The 25,166-nt window shown below is 46.5% G+C and overlaps 1 protein-coding gene across 1 annotated transcript; it reads left to right on the forward strand.

Annotated features, from left to right (window-relative positions):
• Positions 1-8,200: 8,200 nt before the first annotated feature.
• Positions 8,201-23,516, forward strand: LOC137315077 (transmembrane protein 238-like). Its single transcript, XM_067980021.1, has 2 exons — positions 8,201-9,732; positions 22,528-23,516. The coding sequence occupies exon 1, from the start codon at positions 9,286-9,288 to the stop codon at positions 9,721-9,723; it is 438 nt and encodes a 145-aa protein (XP_067836122.1). The 5' UTR covers positions 8,201-9,285; the 3' UTR covers positions 9,724-9,732; positions 22,528-23,516.
• The last annotated feature ends 1,650 nt before the right edge of the window (positions 23,517-25,166 follow it).

Raw genomic sequence — 25,166 nt, forward strand, 5'->3', positions numbered from 1 at the left:
CCCGGTGTGGGACTGAGCCCCTCACACCGAGCAGGAGAGGCCCAGGCTCCGTCCCCGGGCCTGTGCTGAGTTACCCCCGATCCCACCCGGTTTGGGGGGGATGTTGGGCCGACAATGGCGCGCCCCCCCCCGACCACGCATTGGATCCGGGGCGGGAGATGAGCCCAGGGCGCCCTGCCTCCAGTCGCTGTCCAGTGACGGGAGCAGGAGCAGGATTGGGTGTGATGCACCTGTGGTCGAATAGCCCGCCCAGTCCCGGTTGTACGCGGGATGAGGGACCGGAGGGAACCCGGGTCAGATCTGGACCCCAGCGAGAATCGGCACCTTGTGGAGGGGGCAGAAGGCCGGAACGACGAAATATTGTCCCTTCATCATGTGGGAAAGTTCAGATGCAAAAGGACTCATTCCGAAAAATTTTTGTTAATCAGTTTATCTGATCACTCCCTCCCCCACTCCCTCTCTCTCTCTCCCTCTCGCTCGCTCGCTCTCTCTCCGTCTCTTTCTCCCTGTCTCTCTCACTCTCTCTCTGACTCTCTCACTCTCACATTCTCTCTTTCTGACTCTCTCCCTCTCTGACTATCACTCTCTCTCCCTCTCTGACTCTCACACTCTCTGACTCTTACTCTCTGTCTCCCTCTATCACTCTCTCTCTGACTCTCCCTCTCTGACTCACACTCTCTCTCTCTGACTCTCTCCCTCTGACTCTCACTCTCTCACACTCTTTCTCTGACTCTCTCCCTCTCTGACTCTCACTCTCTCACACTCTCTCTGACACTCTCCCTCTCTGACTATCACTCTCCCTCTCTATCACTCCCTCTCTTTCTGACTCTCTCATTCTGACTCTCACTCTCTCTCTGACCCTCTCTCTCTCTCTGACGATCACTCCCTCTCACTCTGACTCTGACTCTCTCTTTCTTTATCTCTCCCCTTCTCTCTCTCTCCCCCTCTCTGTCTCTCTCTCTCTGACTCTCTCACTCTGACTCTCACTCTCTTTCTCTCTCTCTCCCCCTCTCTGTCTCTCTCTCTCTGACTCTCTCACTCTGACTCTCACTCTCTTTCTCTCTCTCTCCCCCTCTCTGTCTCTCTCTCTCTGACTCTCTCACTCTGACTCTCACTCTCTCTCTCCCTCCTCCTCTCTGTCTTCCTCTCTCTGACTCTCTCTCTCTCTCTCTGACTCTCTCTCTCTCTCTCCCTCCTCCTCTCTGTCTCCCTCTCTCTGACTCTGACTCTCTCTCTCTCTCTCTCCCTTTCTGCCTCCCTCTCTCTCTCTCCTGCCACCCCCCCCGTCCGATTGACTGCTTCGATATGTAACCTCCGCAATCTGTCGCCCGCTGACTGTGTACAAAGAAGTGTCTGATCAATAAACGATGGTTGCTGTCTCTGCCGGACGTCAGTGGTTTGTCTGTACCCTGTTTCCGTGACTCTCCACTCACCGGTGTCTTGTCTGATCACACGGTTTGACAGGACCGTGCTCTCCCCACTCCGCCACCCCCACGAGCAGATCGAGCAGAGGCAGGGGTCAAGAGGCCCCACTCCGGAGACTCGCGCCCCATAATCCAGGCCCACACTCCCCGGTCCCAGTACTGAGGGAGTGCTGCACTGTCGGAGGTAGATGGATATACTCTAGGACTCGAGCCCCATAATCCAGGCCCACACTCCCCGGTCCCAGTACTGAGGGAGTGCTGCACTGTCGGAGGGAGATGGATATACTCTAGGACTTGAGCCCCATAATCCAGGCCCACACTCCCCGGTCCCAGTACTGAGGGAGTGCTGCACTGTCGGAGGGAGATGGATATACTCTAGGACTCGAGCCCCATAATCCAGGCCCACACTCCCCCGGTCCCAGTACTGAGGGAGTGCTGCACTGTCGGAGGGAGATGGATATACTCTAGGACTCGAGCCCCATAATCCAGGCCCACACTCCCCGGTCCCAGTACTGAGGGAGTGCTGCACTGTCGGAGGGAGATGGATATACTCTAGGACCTGAGCCCCATAATCCAGGCCCACACTCCCCGGTCCCAGTACTGAGGGAGTGCTGCACTGTCGGAGGGAGATGGATATACTCTAGGACTCGAGCCCCATAATCCAGGCCCACACTCCCCGGTCCCAGTACTGAGGGAGTGCTGCACTGTCGGAGGGAGATGGATATACTCTAGGACTCGAGCCCCATAATCCAGGTCCACACTCCCCGGTCCCAGTACTGAGGGAGTGCTGCACTGTCGGAGGGAGATGGATATACTCTAGGACTCGAGCCCCATAATCCAGGCCCACACTCCCCGGTCCCAGTACTGAGGGAGTGCTGCACTGTCGGAGGTAGATGGATATACTCTAGGACTTGAGCCCATAATCCAGGCCCACACTCCCCGGTCCCAGTACTGAGGGAGTGCTGCACTGTCGGAGGGAGATGGATATACTCGAGGACTCGAGCCCCATAATCCAGGCCCACACTCCCCGGTCCCAGTACTGAGGGAGTGCTGCACTGTCGGAGGGAGATGGATATACTCTAGGACCTGAGCCCCATAATCCAGGCCCACACTCCCCGGTCCCAGTACTGAGGGAGTGCTGCACTGTCGGAGGGAGATGGATATACTCTAGGACTCGAGCCCCATAATCCAGGCCCACACTCCCCGGTCCCAGTACTGAGGGAGTGCTGCACTGTCGGAGGTAGATGGATATACTCTAGGACTCGAGCCCCATAATCCAGGCCCACACTCCCCGGTCCCAGTACTGAGGGAGTGCTGCACTGTCGGAGGGAGATGGATATACTCTAGGACCTGAGCCCCATAATCCAGGCCCACACTCCCCGGTCCCAGTACTGAGGGAGTGCTGCACTGTCGGAGGGAGATGGATATACTCTAGGACTCGAGCCCCATAATCCAGGCCCACACTCCCCGGTCCCAGTACTGAGGGAGTGCTGCACTGTCGGAGGGAGATGGATATACTCTAGGACTCGAGCCCCATAATCCAGGCCCACACTCCCCGGTCCCAGTACTGAGGGAGTGCTGCACTGTCGGAGGTAGATGGATATACTCTAGGACTTGAGCCCATAATCCAGGCCCACACTCCCCGGTCCCAGTACTGAGGGAGTGCTGCACTGTCGGAGGTAGATGGATATACTCTAGGACTCGAGCCCCATAATCCAGGCCCACACTCCCCGGTCCCAGTACTGAGGGAGTGCTGCACTGTCGGAGGGAGATGGATATACTCTAGGACTTGAGCCCCATAATCCAGGCCCACACTCCCCGGTCCCAGTACTGAGGGAGTGCTGCACTGTCGGAGGGAGATGGATATACTCTAGGACTTGAGCCCCATAATCCAGGCCCACACTCCCCGGTCCCAGTACTAGTACTGAGGGAGCGCTGCACTGTCGGAGGGAGATGGATATACTCTAGGACTTGAGCCCCATAATCCAGGCCCACACTCCCCGGTCCCCAGTACTGAGGGAGCGCTGCACTGTCGGAGGGAGATGGATATACTCTAGGACTCGAGCCCCATAATCCAGGCCCACACTCCCCGGTCCCAGTACTGAGGGAGCGCTGCACTGTCGGAGGCAGATGGATATACTCGAGGACTCGAGCCCCATAATCCAGGCCCACACTCCCCGGTCCCAGTACTGAGGGAGTGCTGCACTGTCGGAGGGAGATGGATATACTCTAGGACTCGAGCCCCATAATCCAGGCCCACACTCCCCGGTCCCAGTACTGAGGGAGTGCTGCACTGTCGGAGGTAGATGGATATACTCTAGGACTCGAGCCCCATAATCCAGGCCCACACTCCCCGGTCCCAGTACTGAGGGAGTGCTGCACTGTCGGAGGGAGATGGATATACTCTAGGACTTGAGCCCATAATCCAGGCCCACACTCCCCGGTCCCAGTACTGAGGGAGTGCTGCACTGTCGGAGGTAGATGGATATACTCTAGGACTCGAGCCCCATAATCCAGGCCCACACTCCCCGGGTCCCCAGTACTGAGGGAGTGCTGCACTGTCGGAGGTAGATGGATATACTCTAGGACCCGAGCCCCTTAATCCAGGCCCACACTCCCCGGTCCCAGTACTGAGGGAGTGCTGCACTGTCGGAGGGAGATGGATATACTCTAGGACTCGAGCCCCATAATCCAGGCCCACACTCCCCGGTCCCAGTACTGAGGGAGTGCTGCACTGTCGGAGGTAGATGGATATACTCTAGGACTCGAGCCCATAATCCAGGCCCACACTCCCCGGTCCCAGTACTGAGGGAGTGCTGCACTGTCGGAGGGAGATGGATATACTCTAGGACTCGAGCCCCATAATCCAGGCCCACACTCCCCCGGTCCCAGTACTGAGGGAGTGCTGCACTGTCGGAGGTAGATGGATATACTCTAGGACTTGAGCCCCATAATCCAGGCCCACACTCCCCGGTCCCAGGACTGAGGGAGTGCTGCACTGTCGGAGGGAGATGGATATACTCTAGGACTCGAGCCCCATAATCCAGGCCCACACTCCCCGGTCCCAGTACTGAGGGAGTGCTGCACTGTCGGAGGGAGATGGATATACTCTAGGACTTGAGCCCATAATCCAGGCCCACACTCCCCGGTCCCAGTACTGAGGGAGTGCTGCACTGTCGGAGGGAGATGGATATACTCTAGGACTCGAGCCCATAATCCAGGCCCACACTCCCCGGTCCCAGTACTGAGGGAGTGCTGCACTGTCGGAGGGAGATGGATATACTCTAGGACTTGAGCCCATAATCCAGGCCCACACTCCCCGGTCCCAGTACTGAGGGAGTGCTGCACTGTCGGAGGGAGATGGATATACTCTAGGACTCGAGCCCCATAATCCAGGCCCACACTCCCCGGTCCCAGTACTGAGGGATTGCTGCACTGTCGGAGGTAGATGGATATACTCTAGGACTCGAGCCCCATAATCCAGGCCCACACTCCCCGGTCCCAGTACTGAGGGAGTGCTGCACTGTCGGAGGGAGATGGATATACTCTGGGACTCGAGCCCCATAATCCAGGCCCACACTCCCCGGTCCCAGTACTGAGGGAGTGCTGCACTGTCGGAGGGAGATGGATATCCTCTAGGACTCGAGCCCCATAATGGAATGTGAATTGTTATTTTAAGCAGTGAGACTGAAATATTTCAAAGTACTTTTCGATCAAGAAAAATTCGGAGACAACAGAGAGAGGGGGAGAGAGTGAGAGGGACAGAGACGTTAAACCGAGGGCCCCGTCTGCCCCTCTCGGGTGGATGTAAAAGATCCCACGGCCACTATTGGAAGAAGAGCAGGGGAGGGGAGGTCTCCCCAATATCCTGGGGGCCGATATTTATCAATTAACCAACATCTGAAAACAGATGATCTGGTCGTTTATCTCACGGCTGTTTGTGGGATCTTGCTGTGCGAGATTGGCTGCCGCGTTCCCCACATTACAACAGCGACAAGTATCTCATTGGCTTCAGGACGCCCTGAGGTCGTGAAAGGTGCTTAAGATCAATGCAAGTTCTGTCTTTTTAAGCGGGGGCGGGCGTGGGATGAACAGGTGGCTTTCGTCCTATGGTTCCCAGAGCTTTCCACCACTGGGTGACGAGCTCCATCTCCTGTCTGGGTCCGTTGCAGACTAACTGATAGGGATTGATTGCTGTAATCAGTCGACAACTCCACTCTCCTCGTATCCTGCGACTCCCAGGGCGCTCGAACGCGAACTCCGATGGACCTGGGTCTTTTCTCGTCCAGCGATTCCTCTCGGAGACGAGTCCTTCCCCAGGCCCCCAGAGGGTGAGAGGACCGTGTCTGACCCACTGCTCCCACCCAGTCTCCATCAGAGAGAGGAGCCTTGCATCCCCCTCTGGACGCCCACTCCCTCCACCCCACCGCTGGCGGGCCGTGCCTTCAGCCACCCGGGGCCCTGAGCTCTGGAATTCCCTCCTGAACCTCTCCGCCTCTTATCTCCACGAAGAGCGACTCAGGATCAGATCAGCCGTGATCTAATTGAATGGCGGAACAGGCTCGAGGGGCCGAATGGCCTTCTTCTGTGCCGAATGTTACTAATCAAAAAGAACTTCCGTTTGTACAGTGACGTTCGTGCCAGACAATGACCATCTCCAACGAGAGAGAGTCTAACCACCTCCCCTTGACATTCAATGGCATTACCATCGCCGAATCCCCCACCATCAACATCCTGGGGGTCACCATTGACCAGAAACTGAACTGGACCAGCCGTATAAATACTGTGGCTACGAGAGCAGGTCAGAGGCTGGGTATTCTGCGGCGAGTGACTCACCTCCTGACTCCCCAAAGCCTTTCCACCATCTACAAGGCACAAGTCAGGAGTGTGATGGAATACTCTCCACTTGCCTGGATGAGTGCAGCTCCAACAACACTCAAGAAGCTCGACACCATCCAGGACAAAGCAGCCCGCTTGATTGGCACCCCATCCACCACCCTAAACATTCACTCCCTTCACCACCGGCGCACCGTGGCTGCAGTGTGGACCATCCACAGGATGCACTGCAGCAACTCGCCAAGGCTTCTTCGACAGCACCTCCCAAACCCGCGACCTCTACCACCTAGAAGGACAAGGGCAGCAGGCACATGAGAACAACACCACCTGCACGTTCCCCTCCAAGTCACACACCATCCCGACTTGGAAATATATCGCCGTTCCTTCATCGTCGCTGGGTCAAAATCCTGGAACTCCCTTCCTAACAGCACTGTGGGAGAACCGTCACCACACGGACTGCAGCGGTTCAAGAAGGCGGCTCACCACCACCTTCTCAAGGGGCAATTAGGGATGGGCAATAAATGCCGGCCTCGCCAGCGACGCCCGCATCCCACGAACGAATAATAGTAAAAAAACATGACTTGGTGCAGCCAGTCAGAAACAGCTCTCTCTTCACACGCAAGAGATGAGTTCCTTTTACTATCGGCACATGCAGCCAACGATTTTGTGCAAAGGAAGATCTCATTCAGAACAATCAGATAAAATCACAATTTAACTTCCTCCCCTTTGTATTTCAGTCCTGTTGAGATAAAGACCAACATTGCTATGAGCCTTAATGATAGCTTTTTGTATGTGTCTACTGGCTTTTAGTGATTTGTGTAACTGCACCCCCTAAATCACTTTGCGACTGCACATTCCTAGCCTCTCGTAACAACAGCTCCCATCTATGCAGCCCCTTTAACGTAGTAAAACGTCCCAGGGAGCTTCACAGGAGCGATTATCCAACAGAATTTGACACCGAGCCCCACGTGAGGAGATATTAGGACAGCTGACCAAAAGCTCGGGCAAAGAGGGAGGTTTTAAGGAGCGTCTCAAAGGAGGAGAGAGAGGGGGAGAGGTTTAGGGAGGGAATTCCAGAGCTTAGGGCCCAGGCAGCTGAAGGCACGGCCGCCAATGGTGGAGCGATTAAAATCGGGGGATGGACAAGAGGCCAGAATTGGAGGGGAGCAGAGATCTCGGAGGGTTGTAGGGGCTGGAGGGGGTTACAGAGATAGGGAGGGGGGGCGAGGGTCATGGAGGGATTTGAACAGGAGGATGAGAATTGTCGGGGCTGGAGGAGGTTACAGAGATAGGGAGGGGGGGCGAGGGTCATGGAGGGATTTGAACAGGAGGATGAGAATTGTAGGGGCTGGAGGAGGTTACAGAGATAGGGAGGGGGGGCGAGGGCCATGGAGGGATTTGAACAGGAGGATGAGAATTGTAGGGGCTGGAGGAGGTTACAGAGATAGGGAGGGGGGGCGAGGGCCATGGAGGGATTTGAACAGGAGGATGAGAATTGTAGGGGCTGGAGGAGGTTACAGAGATAGGGAGGGGGGGCGAGGGCCATGGAGGGATTTGAACAGGAGGATGAGAATTGTAGGGGCTGGAGGAGGTTACAGAGATAGGGAGGGGGGGCGAGGGCCATGGAGGGATTTGAACAGGAGGATGAGAATTGTAGGGGCTGGAGGAGGTTACAGAGATAGGGAGGGGGGGCGAGGGCCATGGAGGGATTTGAACAGGAGGATGAGAATTGTCGGGGCTGGAGGAGGTTACAGAGATAGGGAGGGGGGGCGAGGGTCATGGTTTGAATACTCTGATCTTTCTTCTGTCCAAAGTGAATGATCTCACACTCCCCCACGTTGCACCCCACCTGTCGTAACTTTTCCCACTCACTGAATTCCCTCGGTTGTCCCTTTCCTCACTTGCTGCTCCTGTCCACACGCTCCAGGCCAGAGCTCACCTGTGGCGCTCAAAGAGTTACCTGCAGTTAGCCCGGCCTCCATTGGCCTTCACTCTGTTTCCTGTATAAGCTGCCGAGCTGGTTCATCAGGTTTCGAAAGGGGCAGAGTGCACGGGTGAAGGGATTGTCTACCGGTGTGAGCTCCCGTCAGAGAGAGAGAGAGAGAGAGTCAGAGAGAGACAAGGAAACGCAGAGAAAGAGACAAAGTAAAGGCCCAGAGAACAAAGACAAGACTCCAAGGGAGAGATCAAAGTACTGTATAGAGAAAGAGACTGAGATAAAGTGTGATAGAGAGAGAGAGAAAGAGGTAAAGGGAGAGAGAGAGAGAGAGATAAAGGGAGAGAGAGAGAGAGATAAAGGGAGAGAGAGAGAGAGAGAAAAAAAGAGAGATTAAGGGAGAGAGAAAGAGATAAAAGGAGAGCGGTCAAGAGAGGAAGAGATAGAGACAGAAAGAGATAAAGGGAGAGAGAGAGATAAAGGGAGAGAGATAAAGGGAGAGAGAGAGAAAGGGAGAGAGATAGAGATAAAGGGAGAGAGAGAGAGAAATAAAGGGAGAGAGAGAGAGATAAAGGGAGAGAGAGAGATAAAGGGAGTGAGAGAGGGATAAAGGGGGAGAGAGAGATAAAGGGAGTGAGAGAGAGATAAAGGGAGTGAGAGAGAGATAAAGGGAGAGAGAAAGATAAAGGGAGAGAGAGATAGAGAGAGAGAAATAAAGGGAGAGAGATAAAGGGAGAGAGATAGAGATCGAGAGAGAGAGAGATAAAGGGAGAGAGAGATAGAGAGAAAGATAAAGGGAGAGAGAGAGAGAGATAGAGAGAGAGAGATAAAGGGAGAGAGAGATAAAGGGAGAGAGATAGAGATAGAGAGAGAGAGATAAAGGGAGAGAGAGATAGAGATAAAGGGAGAGAGAGATAGTGAGAGAGAGAGATAGAGAGAGAGTGACAGAGATAAAGGGAGAGAGAGATAGAGAGAGAGTGACAGAGATAAAGGGAGAGAGAGATAGAGAGAGAGTGACAGAGATAAAGGGAGAGAGAGATAGAGAGAGAGTGACAGAGATAAAGGGAGAGAGACTCTGAGTCAGGCGCCATGACCTTCAGGGGTCTGGGCCGCTGTAAATTCGCCCTGTGGTTCGCCGTGGCATTGGATGTGATCGGATTGGTGGCCCTGCTGGTCGGGATCTTCGCCAACCTGCAGCGGGCGGGCCGCGACTACGGGGACATGCTGATCTACACCGGGGCCATCGTCGTCTTTGTCAGCCTCATTGGATGGGTCTTCTGGTACACGGGGAACATCGAGATCTCCTGGGAGGAGCTGGCCAGCGACTACCAGCCCAAGGCCGGACGCCTACACCGCATCGTCCGCACGCTCTCCCGCAGCATCTCCATGAGGAACAAAGACGGCCGCAGCTCCAAACTGGACCTGGCTCTGGGCATCGGCGAGCTCTCCGGCAAGGGCGAAGGTGGGCAGCCGAAGGAGGTGCAGACCAACCGGGAAGGGACGCAAGTGCCCAGCTCGATGGAGTGAGGACCAAAGGCAAGGAACTTTCAAACGAGAGAGGACAGGGGGCCAATCGAAGAGAGACCTGGATAGAGAGAGCATCGAGGGAAGGAACCTCCAAACGAGAGGGGGTTGGGGTCAGTGTAGGAGAGAGCTCGATGGAGAGCACGAAAGACAAGCAACCCTCGAACTCTACAATCCCAAAGAGACCTGGATATCGGGGATTGCGTGTATTAAATAGAACTGGATATCGGGGAGTGTGTGTATTAAATAGAACTGGATATCAGGGAATGTGTGCATTAAATAGAACTGGATATCTGGGAGTGTGTGTATTAAATAGAACTGGATATCAGGGAGTGAGTGTATTAAATAGAACTGGATATCAGGGAGTGTGTGTATTAAATAGAACTGGATATCAGGGAATGTGTGTATTAAATAGAACTGGATATCGGGGACTGCGTGTATTCAATAGAACTGGATATCGGGGAGTGTGTGTATTAAATAGAACTGGATATCAGGGAGTGTGTGTATTAAATAGAACTGGATATCAGGGAATGTGTGTATTAAATAGAACTGGATATCGGGGACTGCGTGTATTAAATAGAACTGGATATCGGGGAGTGTGTGTATGAAATAGAACTGGATATCTGGGAGTGTGTGTATTAAATAGAACTGGATATCAGGGAATATGTGTATTAAATAGAACTGGATATCGGGGAGTGTGTGCATTAAATAGAACTGGATATCAGGGAGTGTGTGTATTAAATAGAACTGGATATCAGGGAGTGTGTGTATTAGTAGAACTGGATATCAGGGAATGTGTGTATTAAATAGAACTGGATATCAGGGAGTGTGTGTATTAAATAGAACTGGATATCGGGGAGTGTGTGTATTAAATAGAACTGGATATCAGGGAGTGTGTGTATTAAATAGAACTGGATATCAGGGAGTGTGTGTATTAAATAGAACTGGATATCAGGGAGTGTGTGTATTAAATACAACTGGATATCGGGGAGTGTGTGTATTAAATAGAACTGGATATCGGGGAGTGTGTGTATTAAATAGAACTGGATATCAGGGAGTGTGTGTATTAAATAGAACTGGATATCGGGGAGTGTGTGTATTAAATAGAACTGGATATCGGGGAGTGTGTGTATTAAATAGAACTGGATATCAGGGAGTGTGTGTATTAAATAGAACTGGATATCGGGGAGTGTGTGTATTAAATAGAACTGGATATCTGGGAGAGTGTGTATTAAATAGAACTGGATATCAGGGAGTGTGTGTATTAAATAGAACTGGATATCAGGGAGAGTGTGTATTAAATAGAACTGGATATCAGGGAGTGTGTGTATTAAATAGAACTGGATATCAGGGAGTGTGTGTATTAAATAGAACTGGATATCAGGGAGTGTGTGTATTAAATAGAACTGGATATCAGGGAGTGTGTGTATTAAATAGAACTGGATATCAGGGAGTGTGTGTATTAAATAGAACTGGATATCAGGGAGTGTGTGTATTAAATAGAACTGGATATCAGGGAGTGTGTGTATTAAATAGAACTGGATATCAGGGAGTGTGTGTATTAAATAGAAATGGATATCAGGGAGAGTGTGTATTAAATAGAACTGGATATCAGGGAGTGTGTGTATTAAATAGAACTGGATATCGGGGAGTGTGTGTATTAAATAGAACTGGATATCGGGGAGTGTGTGTATTAAATAGAACTGGATATCGGGGAGTGTGTGTATTAAATAGAACTGGATATCGGGGAGTGTGTGTATTAAATAGAACTGGATATCGGGGACTGCGTGTATTAAATAGAACTGGATATCAGGGAGTGTGTGTATTAAATAGAACTGGATATCGGGGAGTGTGTGTATTAAATAGAACTGGATATCGGGGAGTGTGTGTATTAAATAGAACTGGATATCGGGGAGTGTGTGTATTAAATAGAACTGGATATCAGGGAGTGTGTGTATTAAATAGAACTGGATATCGGGGAGTGTGTGTATTAAATAGAACTGGATATCGGGGAGTGTGTGTATTAAATAGAACTGGATATCAGGGAGTGTGTGTATTAAATAGAACTGGATATCGGGGAGTGTGTGTATTAAATAGAACTGGATATCGGGGAGTGTGTGTATTAAATAGAACTGGATATCAGGGAATGTGTGTATTAAATAGAACTGGATATCTGGGAGTGTGTGCATTAAATAGAACTGGATATCGGGGAGTGTGTGTATTAAATAGAACTGGATATCAGGGAGTGTGTGTATTAAATAGAACTGGATATCGGGGAGTGTGTGTATTAAATAGAACTGGATATCAGGGAGTGTGTGTATTAAATAGAACTGGATATCAGGGAGTGTGTGTATTAAATAGAACTGGATATCGGGGAGTGTGTGTATTAAATAGAACTGGATATCAGGGAGTGTGTGTATTAAATAGAACTGGATATCGGGGAGTGTGTGTATTAAATAGAACTGGATATCAGGGAGTGTGTGTATTAAATAGAACTGGATATCAGGGAGTGTGTGTATTAAATAGAACTGGATATCAGGGAGTGTGTGTATTAAATAGAACTGGATATCAGGGAGTGTGTGCATTAAATAGAACTGGATATCAGGGAGTGTGTGTATTAAATAGAACTGGATATCAGGGAGTGTGTGTATTAAATAGAACTGGATATCAGGGAGTGTGTGCATTAAATAGAACTGGATATCAGGGAGTGTGTGTATTAAATAGAACTGGATATCGGGGAGTGTGTGTATTAAATAGAACTGGATATCAGGGAGTGTGTGTATTAAATAGAACTGGATATCAGGGAGTGTGTGCAATAAATAGAACTGGATATCAGGGAGTGTGTGTATTAAATAGAACTTGATATCGGGGAGTGTGTGTATTAAATAGAATTGGATATCAGGGAGTGTGTGTATTAAATAGAACTGGATATCAGGGAGTGTGTGTGTTAAATAGAACTGGATATCAGGGAGTGTGTGTATTAAATAGAACTGGATATCAGGGAGTGTGTGTATTAAATAGAACTGGATATCGGGGAGTGTGTGTAATAAATAGAACTGGATATCGGGGAGTGTGTGTAATAAATAGAACTGGATATCGGGGAGTGTGTGTATTAAATAGAACTGGATATCGGGGAGTGTGTGTATTAAATAGAACTGGATATCGGGGAGTGTGTGTAATAAATAGAACTGGATATCGGGGAGTGTGTGTATTAAATAGAACTGGATATCAGGGAGTGTGTGTATTAAATAGAACTGGATATCAGGGAGTGTGTAATAAATAGAACTGGATATCGGGGAGTGTGTGTATTAAATAGAACTGGATATCAGGGAGTGTATGTATTAAATAGAACTGGATATCGGGGAGTGTGTGTATTAAATAGAACTGGATATCGGGGAGTGTGTGTATTCAATAGAACTGGATATCAGGGAGTGTGTGTATTCAATAGAACTGGATATCAGGGAGTGTGTGTATTAATTAGAACTGGATATCGGGGAGTGTGTGTAATAAATAGAACTGGATATCGGGGAGTGTGTGTATTAAATAGAACTGGATATCGGGGAGTGTGTGTATTAAATAGAACTGGATATTGGGGAGTGTGTGTATTAAATAGAACTGGATATCGGGGAGTGTGTGTATTAAATAGAACTGGATATCAGGGAGTGTGTGTATTAAATAGAACTGGATATCGGGGAGTGTGTGTATTAAATAGTACTGGATATCGGGGAGTGTGTGTATTAAATAGAACTGGATATCGGGGAGTGTGTGCATTAAATAGAACTGGATATCAGGGAGTGTGTGTATTATATTGAACTGGATATCGGGGAGTGTGTGTAATAAATAGAACTGGATATCAGGGAGTGTGTGTATTAAATAGAACTGGATATCAGGGAGTGTGTGTATTAAATAGAACTGGATATCGGGGAGTGTGTGTATTAAATAGAACTGGATATCAGGGAGTGTGTGTATTAAATAGAACTGGATATCAGGGAGTGTGTGTATTAAATAGAACTGGATATCGGGGAGTGTGTGTATTAAATAGAACTGGATATCAGGGAGTGTGTGTATTAAATAGAACTGGATATCGGGGAGTGTGTGTATTAAATAGAACTGGATATCAGGGAGTGTGTGTATTAAATAGAACTGGATATCAGGGAGTGTGTGTATTAAATAGAACTGGATATCAGGGAGTGTGTGTATTAAATAGAACTGGATATCAGGGAGTGTGTGCATTAAATAGAACTGGATATCAGGGAGTGTGTGTAATAAATAGAACTGGATATCGGGGAGTGTGTGTATTAAATAGAACTGGATATCAGGGAGTGTGTGTATTAAATAGAACTGGATATCGGGGAGTGTGTGTATTAAATAGAACTGGATATCAGGGAGTGTGTGTATTAAATAGAACTGGATATCAGGGAGTGTGTGTATTAAATAGAACTGGATATCGGGGAGTGTGTGTATTAAATAGAACTGGATATCAGGGAGTGTGTGTATTAAATAGAACTGGATATCGGGGAGTGTGTGTATTAAATAGAACTGGATATCGGGGAGTGTGTGTATTAAATAGAACTGGATATCGGGGAGTGTGTGTATTAAATAGAACTGGATATCGGGGAGTGTGTGTATTAAATAGAACTGGATATCGGGGAGTGTGTGTATTAAATAGAACTGGATATCAGGGAGTGTGTGTATTAAATAGAACTGGATATCAGGGAGTGTGTGTATTAAATAGAACTGGATATCAGGGAGTGTGTGTGTTAAATAGAACTGGATATCAGGGAGTGTGTGTATTAAATAGAACTGGATATCAGGGAGTGTGTGTATTAAATAGAACTGGATATCGGGGAGTGTGTGTATTAAATAGAACTGGATATCAGGGAGTGTGTGTATTAAATAGAACTGGATATCGGGGAGTGTGTGTATTAAATAGAACTGGATATCAGGGAGTGTGTGCATTAAATAGAACTGGATATCAGGGAGTGTGTGTATTAAATAGAACTGGACATCAGGGAGTGTGTGTATTAAATAGAACTGGATATCAGGGAGTGTGTGCATTAAATAGAACTGGATATCAGGGAGTGTGTGTATTAAATAGAACTGGATATCGGGGAGTGTGTGTAATAAATAGAACTGGATATCGGGGAGTGTGTGTATTAAATAGAACTGGATATCTGGGAGAGTGTGTATTAAATAGAACTGGATATCAGGGAGTGTGTGTATTAAATAGAACTGGATATCAGGGAGTGTGTGTATTAAATAGAACTGGATATCAGGGAGTGTGTGTATTAAATAGAACTGGATATCAGGGAGTGTGTGTATTAAATAGAACTGGATATCAGGGAGTGTGTGCATTAAATAGAACTGGATATCAGGGAGTGTGTGTATTAAATAGAACTGGATATCAGGGAGTGTGTGTATTAAATAGAACTGGATATCAGGGAGTGTGTGCATTAAATAGAACTGGATATCAGGGAGTGTGTGTATTAAATAGAACTGGATATCGGGGAGTGTGTGTATTAAATAGAACTGGATATCAGGGAGTGTGTGTATTAAATAGAACTGGATATCAGGGAGTGTGTGCAATAAATAGAACTGGATATCAGGGAGTGTGTGTATTAAATAGAACTTGATATCGGGGAGTGTGTGTATTAAATAGAATTGGATATCAGGGAGTGTGTGTATTAAATAGAACTGGATATCAGGGAGTGTGTGTGTTAAATAGAACTAGATATCAGGGAGTGTGTGTATTAAATAGAACTGGATATCAGGGAGTGTGTGTATTAAATAGAACTGGATATCGGGGAGTGTGTGTATTAAATAGAACTGGATATCAGGGAGTGTGTGTATTAAATAGAACTGGATATCGGGGAGTGTGTGTATTAAATAGAACTGGATATCGGGGAGTGTGTGTAATAAATAGAACTGGATATCGGGGAGTGTGTGTAATAAATAGAACTGGATATCGGGGAGTGTGTGTATTAAATAGAACTGGATATCGGGGAGTGTGTGTATTAAATAGAACTGGATATCGGGGAGTGTGTGTAATAAATAGAACTGGATATCGGGGAGTGGGTGTATTAAATAGAACTGGATATCAGGGAGTGTGTGTATTAAATAGAACTGGATATCAGGGAGTGTGTAATAAATAGAACTGGATATCGGGGAGTGTGTGCATTAAATAGAACTGGATATCAGGGAGTGTATGTATTAAATAGAACTGGATATCGGGGAGTGTGTGTATTAAATAGAACTGGATATCGGGGAGTGTGTGTATTCAATAGAACTGGATATCAGGGAGTGTGTGTATTCAATAGAACTGGATATCAGGGAGTGTGTGTATTAATTAGAACTGGATATCGGGGAGTGTGTGTAATAAATAGAACTGGATATCGGGGAGTGTGTGTATTAAATAGAACTGGATATCGGGGAGTGTGTGTAATAAATAGAACTGGATATTGGGGAGTGTGTGTATTAAATAGAACTGGATATCGGGGAGTGTGTGTATTAAATAGAACTGGATATCAGGGAGTGTGTGTATTAAATAGAACTGGATATCGGGGAGTGTGTGTATTAAATAGTACTGGATATCGGGGAGTGTGTGTATTAAATAGAACTGGATATCGGGGAGTGTGTGCATTAAATAGAACTGGATATCAGGGAGTGTGTGTATTATATTGAACTGGATATCGGGGAGTGTGTGTAATAAATAGAACTGGATATCAGGGAGTGTGTGTATTAAATAGAACTGGATATCAGGGAGTGTGTGTATTAAATAGAACTGGATATCGGGGAGTGTGTGTACTAAATAGAACTGGATATCAGGGAGTGTGTGTATTAAATAGAACTGGATATCAGGGAGTGTGTGTATTAAATAGAACTGGATATCGGGGAGTGTGTGTATTAAATAGAACTGGATATCAGGGAGTGTGTGTATTAAATAGAACTGGATATCGGGGAGTGTGTGTATTAAATAGAACTGGATATCAGGGAGTGTGTGTATTAAATAGAACTGGATATCAGGGAGTGTGTGTATTAAATAGAACTGGATATCAGGGAGTGTGTGTATTAAATAGAACTGGATATCAGGGAGTGTGTGCATTAAATAGAACTGAATATCAGGGAGTGTGTGTGTTAAATAGAACTGGATATCGGGGAGTGTGTGTATTAAATAGAACTGGATATCGGGGAGTGTGTGTATTAAATAGAACTGGATATCAGGGAGTGTGTGTAATAAATAGAACTGGATATCGGGGAGTGTGTGTATTAAATAGAACTGGATATCAGGGAGTGTGTGTATTAAATAGAACTGGATATCGGGGAGTGTGTGTATTAAATAGAACTGGATATCAGGGAGTGTGTGTATTAAATAGAACTGGATATCGGGGAGTGTGTGTATTAAATAGAACTGGATATCGGGGAGTGTGTGTATTAAATAGAACTGGATATCAGGGAGTGTGTGTATTAAATAGAACTGGATATCGGGGAGTGTGTGTATTAAATAGAACTGGATATCGGGGAGTGTGTGTATTAAATAGAACTGGATATCAGGGAGTGTGTGTATTAAATAGAACTGGATATCAGGGAGTGTGTGTATTAAATAGAACTGGATATCAGGGAGTGTGTGTGTTAAATAGAACTGGATATCAGGGAGTGTGTGTATTAAATAGAACTGGATATCAGGGAGTGTGTGTATTAAATAGAACTGGATATCGGGGAGTGTGTGTATTAAATAGAACTGGATATCGGGGAGTGTGTGTATTAAATAGAACTGGATATCAGGGAGTGTGTGTATTAAATAGAACTGGATATCGGGGAGTGTGTGTATTAAATAGAACTGGATATCGGGGAGTGTGTGTAATAAATAGAACTGGATATCGGGGAGTGTGTGTAATAAATAGAACTGGATATCGGGGAGTGTGTGTATTAAATAGAACTGGATATCGGGGAGTGTGTGTATTAAATAGAACTGGATATCGGGGAGTGTGTGTAATAAATAGAACTGGATATCGGGGAGTGTGTGTATTAAATAGAACTGGATATCAGGGAGTGTGTGTATTAAATAGAACTGGATATCAGGGAGTGTGTAATAAATAGAACTGGATATCGGGGAGTGTGTGTATTAAATAGAACTGGATATCAGGGAGTGTATGTATTAAATAGAACTGGATATCGGGGAGTGTGTGTATTAAATAGAACTGGATATCGGGGAGTGTGTGTATTAAATAGAACTGGATATCGGGGAGTGTGTGTATTCAATAGAACTGGATATCAGGGAGTGTGTGTATTAAATAGAACTGGATATCGGGGAGTGTGTGTATTCAATAGAACTGGATATCAGGGAGTGTGTGTATTCAATAGAACTGGATATCAGGGAGTGTGTGTATTAATTAGAACTGGATATCGGGGAGTGTGTGTAATAAATAGAACTGGATATCGGGGAGTGTGTGTATTAAATAGAACTGGATATCGGGGAGTGTGTGTATTAAATAGAACTGGATATTGGGGAGTGTGTGTATTAAATAGAACTGGATATCGGGGAGTGTGTGTATTAAATAGAACTGGATATCAGGGAGTGTGTGTATTAAATAGAACTGGATATCGGGGAGTGTGTGTATTAAATAGTACTTGATATCGGGGATTGTGTGTATTAAATAGAACTGGATATCGGGGAGTGTGTGCATTAAATAGAACTGGATATCAGGGAGTGTGTGTATTATATTGAACTGGATATCGGGGAGTGTGTGTAATAAATAGAACTGGATATCAGGGAGTGTGTGTATTAAATAGAACTGGATATCGGGGAGTGTGTGTATTAAATAGAACTGGATATCGGGGAGTGTGTGTATTAAATAGAACTGGATATCAGGGAGTGTGTGTATTAAATAGAACTGGATATCAGGGAGTGTGTGTATTAAATAGAACTGGATATCGGGGAGTGTGTGTATTAAATAGAACTGAATATCAGGGAGTGTGTGTATTAAATAGAACTGGATATCGGGGAGTGTGTGTAATAAATAGAACTGGATATCGGGGAGTGTGTGTATTAAATAGAACTGGATATCAGGGAGTGTGTGTATTAAATAGAACTGGATATCAGGGAGTGTGTGTATTAAATAGAACTGGATATCGGGGAGTGTGTGTATTAAATAGAACTGGATATCGGGGAGTGTGTGTATTAAATAGAACTGGATATCAGGGAGTGTGTGTATTAAATAGAACTGGATATCGGGGAGTGTGTGTATTAAATAGAACTGGATATCAGGGAGTGTGTGTATTAAATAGAACTGGATATCGGGGAGTGTGTGTATTAAATAGAACTGGATATCAGGGAGTGTGTGTATTAAATAGAACTGGATATCAGGGAGTGTGTGTATTAAATAGAACTGGATATCGGGGAGTGTGTGTATTAAATAGAACTGAATATCAGGGAGTGTGTGTATTAAATAGAACTGGATATCGGGGAGTGTGTGTAATAAATAGAACTGGATATCGGGGAGTGTGTGTATTAAATAGAACTGGATATCAGGGAGTGTGTGTATTAAATAGAACTGAATATCAGGGAGTGTGTGTATTAAATAGAACTGGATATCAGGGAGTGTGTGTATTAAATAGAACTGGATATCGGGGAGTGTGTGTAATAAATAGAACTGGATATCGGGGAGTGTGTGTATTAAATAGAACTGGATATCGGGGAGTGTGTGTAATAAATAGAACTGGATATCGGGGAGTGTGTGTATTAAATAGAACTGGATATCGGGGAGTGTGTGTATTAAATAGAACTGGATATCAGGGAGTGTGTGTATTAAATAGAACTGGATATCGGGGAGTGTGTGTATTAAATAGAACTGGATATCGGGGAGTGTGTGTATTAAATAGAACTGGATATCAGGGAGTGTGTGTATTAAATAGAACTGGATATCAGGGAGTGTGTGTATTAAATAGAACTGGATATCGGGGAGTGTGTGTATTAAATAGAACTGGATATCAGGGAGTGTGTGTAATAAATAGAACTGGATATCAGGGAGTGTGTGTATTCAATAGAACTGGATATCGGGGAGTGTGTGTATTAAATAGAACTGGATATCAGGGAGTGTGTGTATTAAATAGAACTGGATATCAGGGAGTGTGTGTATTAATTAGAACTGGATATCGGGGAGTGTGTGTATTAAATAGAACAGGATATCAGAGAGTGTGTGTATTAAATAGAACTGGATATCGGGGAGTGTGTGTAATAAATAGAACTGGATATCAGGGAGTGTGTGTAATAAATAGAACTGGATATCAGGGAGTGTGTGTATTAAATAGAACTGGATATCAGGGAGTGTGTGTATTAAATAGAACTGGATATCAGGGAGTGTGTGTAATAAATAGAACTGGATATCGGGGAGTGTGTGTATTAAATAGAACTGGATATCAGGGAGTGTGTGTATTAAATAGAACTGGATATCAGGGAGTGTGTGTAATAAATAGAACTGGATATCGGGGAGTGTGTGTATTAAATAGAACTGGATATCGGGGAGTGTGTGTATTCAATAGAACTGGATATCGGGGAGTGTGTGTATTAAATAGAACTGGATATCGGGGAGTGTGTGTATTAAATAGAACTGGATATCTGGGAGTGTGTGTATTAAATAGAACTGGATATCTGGGAGTGTGTGTATTAAATAGAACTGGATATCGGGGAGTGTGTGTATTAAATAGAACTGGATATCAGGGAGTGTGTGTATTAAATAGATCTGGATATCAGGGAGTGTGTGTATTAAATAGAACTGGATATCAGGGAGTGTGTGTATTAAATAGAACTGGATATCAGGGAGTGTGTGTATTAAATAGATCTGGATATCAGGGAGTGTGTGTATTAAATAGAACTGGATATCAGGGAGTGTGTGTATTAAATAGAACTGGATATCAGGGAGTGTGTGTATTAAATAGATCTGGATATCAGGGAGTGTGTGTATTAAATAGAACTGGATATCAGGGAGTGTGTGTATTAAATAGATCTGGATATCAGGGAGTGTGTGTATTAAATAGATCTGGATATCAGGGAGTGTGTGTATTAAATAGAACTGGATATCTGGGAGTGTGTGTATTAAATAGAACTGGATATCAGGGAGTGTGTGTAATAAATAGAACTGGATATCGGGGAGTGTGTGTATTAAATAGAACTGGATATCAGGGAGTGTGTGTATTAAATAGAACTGGATATCGGGGAGTGTGTGTATTAAATAGAACTGGATATCGGGGAGTGTGTGTATTAAATAGAACTGGATATCGGGGAGTGTGTGTATTAAATAGAACTGGATATCGGGGAGTGTGTGTATTAAATAGAACTGGATATTGGGGAGTGTGTGTATTCAATAGGACTGGATATCGGGTGTGTGTGTATTAAATAGAATTGGATATCAGGGAGTGTGTGTATTAAATAGAACTGGATATCTGGGAGTGTGTGTATTAAATAGAACTGGATATCGGGGAGTGTGTGTATTAAATAGAACTGGATATCGGGGAGTGTGTGTATTAAATAGAACTGGATATCAGGGAGTGTGTGTATTCAATAGGACTGGATATCGGGTGTGTGTGTATTAAATAGAATTGGATATCAGGGAGTGTGTGTATTAAATAGAACTGGATATCAGGGAGTGTGTGTATTCAATAGGACTGGATATCGGGTGTGTGTGTATTAAATAGAATTGGATATCAGGGAGTGTGTGTATTAAATAGAACTGGATATCTGGGAGTGTGTGTATTAAATAGAACTGGATATCGGGGAGTGTGTGTATTAAATAGAACTGGATATCGGGGAGTGTGTGTATTAAATAGAACTGGATATCAGGGAGTGTGTGTATTAAATAGAACTGGATATCGGGGAGTGTGTGTATTCAATAGGACTGGATATCGGGGAGTGTGTGTATTAATTAGAACTGGATATCAGGGAGTGTGTGTATTAAATAGAACTGGATATCGGGGAGTGTGTGTATTCAATAGGACTGGATATCGGGGAGTGTGTGTATTAAATAGAACTGGATATCAGGGAGTGTGTGTAATAAATAGAACTGGATATCAGGGAGTGTGTGTATTAAATAGAACTGGATATCGGGGAGTGTGTGTATTAAATAGAACTGGATATCAGGGAGTGTGTGTATTAAATAGAACTGGATATCGGGGAGTGTGTGTATTATATAGAACTGGATATCGGGGAGTGTGTGTAATAAATAGAACTGGATATCAGGGAGTGTGTGTATTAAATAGAACTGGATATCGGGGAGTGTGTGTATTAAATAGAACTGGATATCGGGGAGTGTGTGTATTAAATAGAACTGGATATCGGGGAGTGTGTGTATTAAATAGAACTGGATATCAGGGAGTGTTTGTATTAAATAGAACTGGATATCAGGGAGTGTGTGTATTAAATAGAACTGGATATCAGGGAGTGTGTGTATTAAATAGAACTGGATATCGGGGAGTGTGTGTAATAAATAGAACTGGATATCAGGGAGTGTGTGTATTAAATAGAACCGGATATCAGGGAGTGTGTGTATTAAATAGAACTGGATATCGGGGAGTGTGTGTATTAAATAGAACTGGATATCGGGGAGTGTGTGTATTAAATAGAACTGGATATCAGGGAGTGTGTGTATTAAATAGAACTGGATATCGGGGAGTGTGTGTATTAAATAGAACTGGATATCAGGGAGTGTGTGTATTAAATAGAACTGGATATCGGGGAGTGTGTGTATTAAATAGAACTGGATATCAGGGAGTGTGTGTATTAAATTTTTGATTGTCTCTCTTTCTGTATTCCAGATGTGTGTGTTTCCAGGGGTGATGTTCCGTTTGCTCTCTCCTTCCCTGCACCAACATCTGTTCTTGTCTCGAGGACTCTGACCCACTCGGATCCCCCGCTGTGTGTGATTGCGTTTGCTGATGGAGGATGGGACCGCTGACAGGGATCTGCCCGTCTCTCAAGGCACCCGTGAAGTTGGCCCGCGGACTCCTGCATCGCGTCCCATCCCTGCCCTGGAACGTTCTGTCCACTGAGGAGACGTCATGGCCAGTGGGGAGGGCAGTTCGTTCCAGCATGGCCTGTCCATTCCTCCTCGGCGTCCACCCATCTTCTCTCCTTATCCCTCAACCCCATCTGTTCACCACCTCCCCGTATCCCTCAAGCCCACCCTCTCCTTCCGCTCCCGCATGACCGTTCCTCGTCATTTTACTCGCCCTGGAAACTTATAGCGTCTGCTGATTCGGGAATGATCCCACCCCTGCTCCCCACCCCCACTGCTCCTGAATTCACCGTCGTTTCCCCGGGTCAGGGCTGGCCCATTCTACGTCTCAAACTCATCTCCTGGTTGAATTTCAATTTGCGGTTGTATCCCGTGGATGATTACGACGAGCGCGTTGCTCACCGGTGTGACCTGGCCGCCGTTCCCGATTGTAAAATTGGCCATGTCAACATTTCCCATTGAATTTTCCTATGTAAACAGTCACGGTGCAGTGGCGGCCTCTGGCCACTCGGCGGCCCCGCAGAGGCGCGTTTCGGAAGCCTCACTCCATGATGTATTCAAACATAGTCCGCAAATTGACCAGCTCCTGGGTGATACCACGAGCAATTTATTATTTTACGGTGAAGAGATTCGGAGACAGGAGAAGGTCACACCAGCAATCTGTGCGCTCTGTCCAATCACTGTTAATTCAACGGGGAGGTACGCGACCTCTGAACTCTCGGGGTCATGAACGCAAGCCGCTCGCTGTTGAATCTGGGTTCATTAAATCTGTTGAGATTAACTCGAGGACGTCAGGCTCACCTCTTCAATCTTCTGTGATGCACCTCATGGATCCAATTGGACTGAGCCCATCACAAGCACCATGTGATAGACCTGTACACCAGCACTGTACCCCAGTGTAACACAGTGACAGACCTGTACACCAGCACTGTACCCCAGTGTAACACAGTGACAGACCTGTACACCAGTACTGTACCCCAGTGTTACACAGTGACAGACCTGTACACCAGTACTGTACTCCAGTGTAACACAGTGACAGACCTGTACACCAGTACTGTACCCCAGTGTAACACACTGACAGACCTGTACACCAGTACTGTACCCCAGTGTAACACACTGACAGACCTGTACACCAGTACTGTACCCTAGTGTAACACAGTGACAGACCTGTACACCAGTACTGTACCCCATCACAAGCACCATGTGACAGACCTGTACACCAGTACTGTACCCCAGTGTTATACAGTGACAGACCTGTACACCAGTACTGTACCCCAGTGTAATACAGTGACAGACCTGTACACCAGTACTGTACCCCAGTGTAACACAGTGACAGACCTGTACACCAGTACTGTACCCCATCACAAGCACCATGTGACAGACCTGTACACCAGTACTGTACCCCAGTGTAACACAGTGACAGACCTGTACACCAGTACTGTACCCCAGTGTAATACAGTGACAGACCTGTACACCAGTACTGTACCCCAGTGTAACACAGTGACAGACCTGTACACCAGTACTGTACCCCAGTGTAACACAGTGACAGACCTGTACACCAGTACTGTACCCCAGTGTAACACAGTGACAGAATCAAGAATTGCACAGCTTTGTATTTTTTAAACAGGCATTGCAAGGATCTTCACCCCCACTGCTCCCACCCAGACCCCCATCAGAGAGAGAGGAGCCATTCAGCCCCTCTTCCCGGGGCTCGGTTTGAACCCCGGGTCCCAGAGGATGAGAGGAAAGCACCTGACCCACCGCTCCCACCAGCCCCGGTACGGACACCTGCCTTCTCACCTCACGGGGCTCCTGGTGCCTCACACTCACTGTTGTGTTTCTCTCAAAAAATTGAAGATTCAGCAAATAAGCTTTGGGGACGGGGGGCTGGAATTGTCTCCTGACTTCATCTCCCCGCCAAAACCCTGATCCGCTCCGATGATTCTTCTGTCCATTCATCTGCGACATCAGCTGGTGGGATGGTGCACTCGGGGGGAGAAAGAGGGGGAGCGGGGTTGAGGGGGAGTTCAGGATCGGGCGAGGACCTGCCACAGGCGTTTCCAAATGGGACCCTGGATGGTCAACGTCCAACGGTTCGAACCGATCTGCTGAGAAGGCTCGTGGAGGGGAGTGGTACCTTCCTCCCAACTTGGCCACTCCAGAGACTCGAGCCCCATAATCCAGGCCCACACTCCCCGGTCCCAGTACTGAGGGAGTGCTGCACTGTCGGAGGGAGATGGATATACTCTAGGACTCGAGCCCCATAATCCAGGCCCACACTCCCCGGTCCCAGTACTGAGGGAGTGCTGCACTGTTGGAGGGAGATGGATATACTCTAGGACTCGAGCCCCATAATCCAGGCCCACACTCCCCGGTCCCAGTACTGAGGGAGTGCTGCACTGTCGGAGGGAGATGGATATACTCTAGGACTCGAGCCCC

This window comes from Heptranchias perlo, unplaced genomic scaffold (genome assembly GCF_035084215.1).
Source record: "Heptranchias perlo isolate sHepPer1 unplaced genomic scaffold, sHepPer1.hap1 HAP1_SCAFFOLD_532, whole genome shotgun sequence".
Lineage (NCBI taxonomy): Eukaryota > Metazoa > Chordata > Chondrichthyes > Hexanchiformes > Hexanchidae > Heptranchias > Heptranchias perlo.

Excerpts from the sequence above, each read along its gene's own strand:
- LOC137315077 (XM_067980021.1), top strand. The coding sequence starts at position 9,286 with ATGACCTTCAGGGGTCTGGGCCGCTGTAAATTCGCCCTGTGGTTCGCC.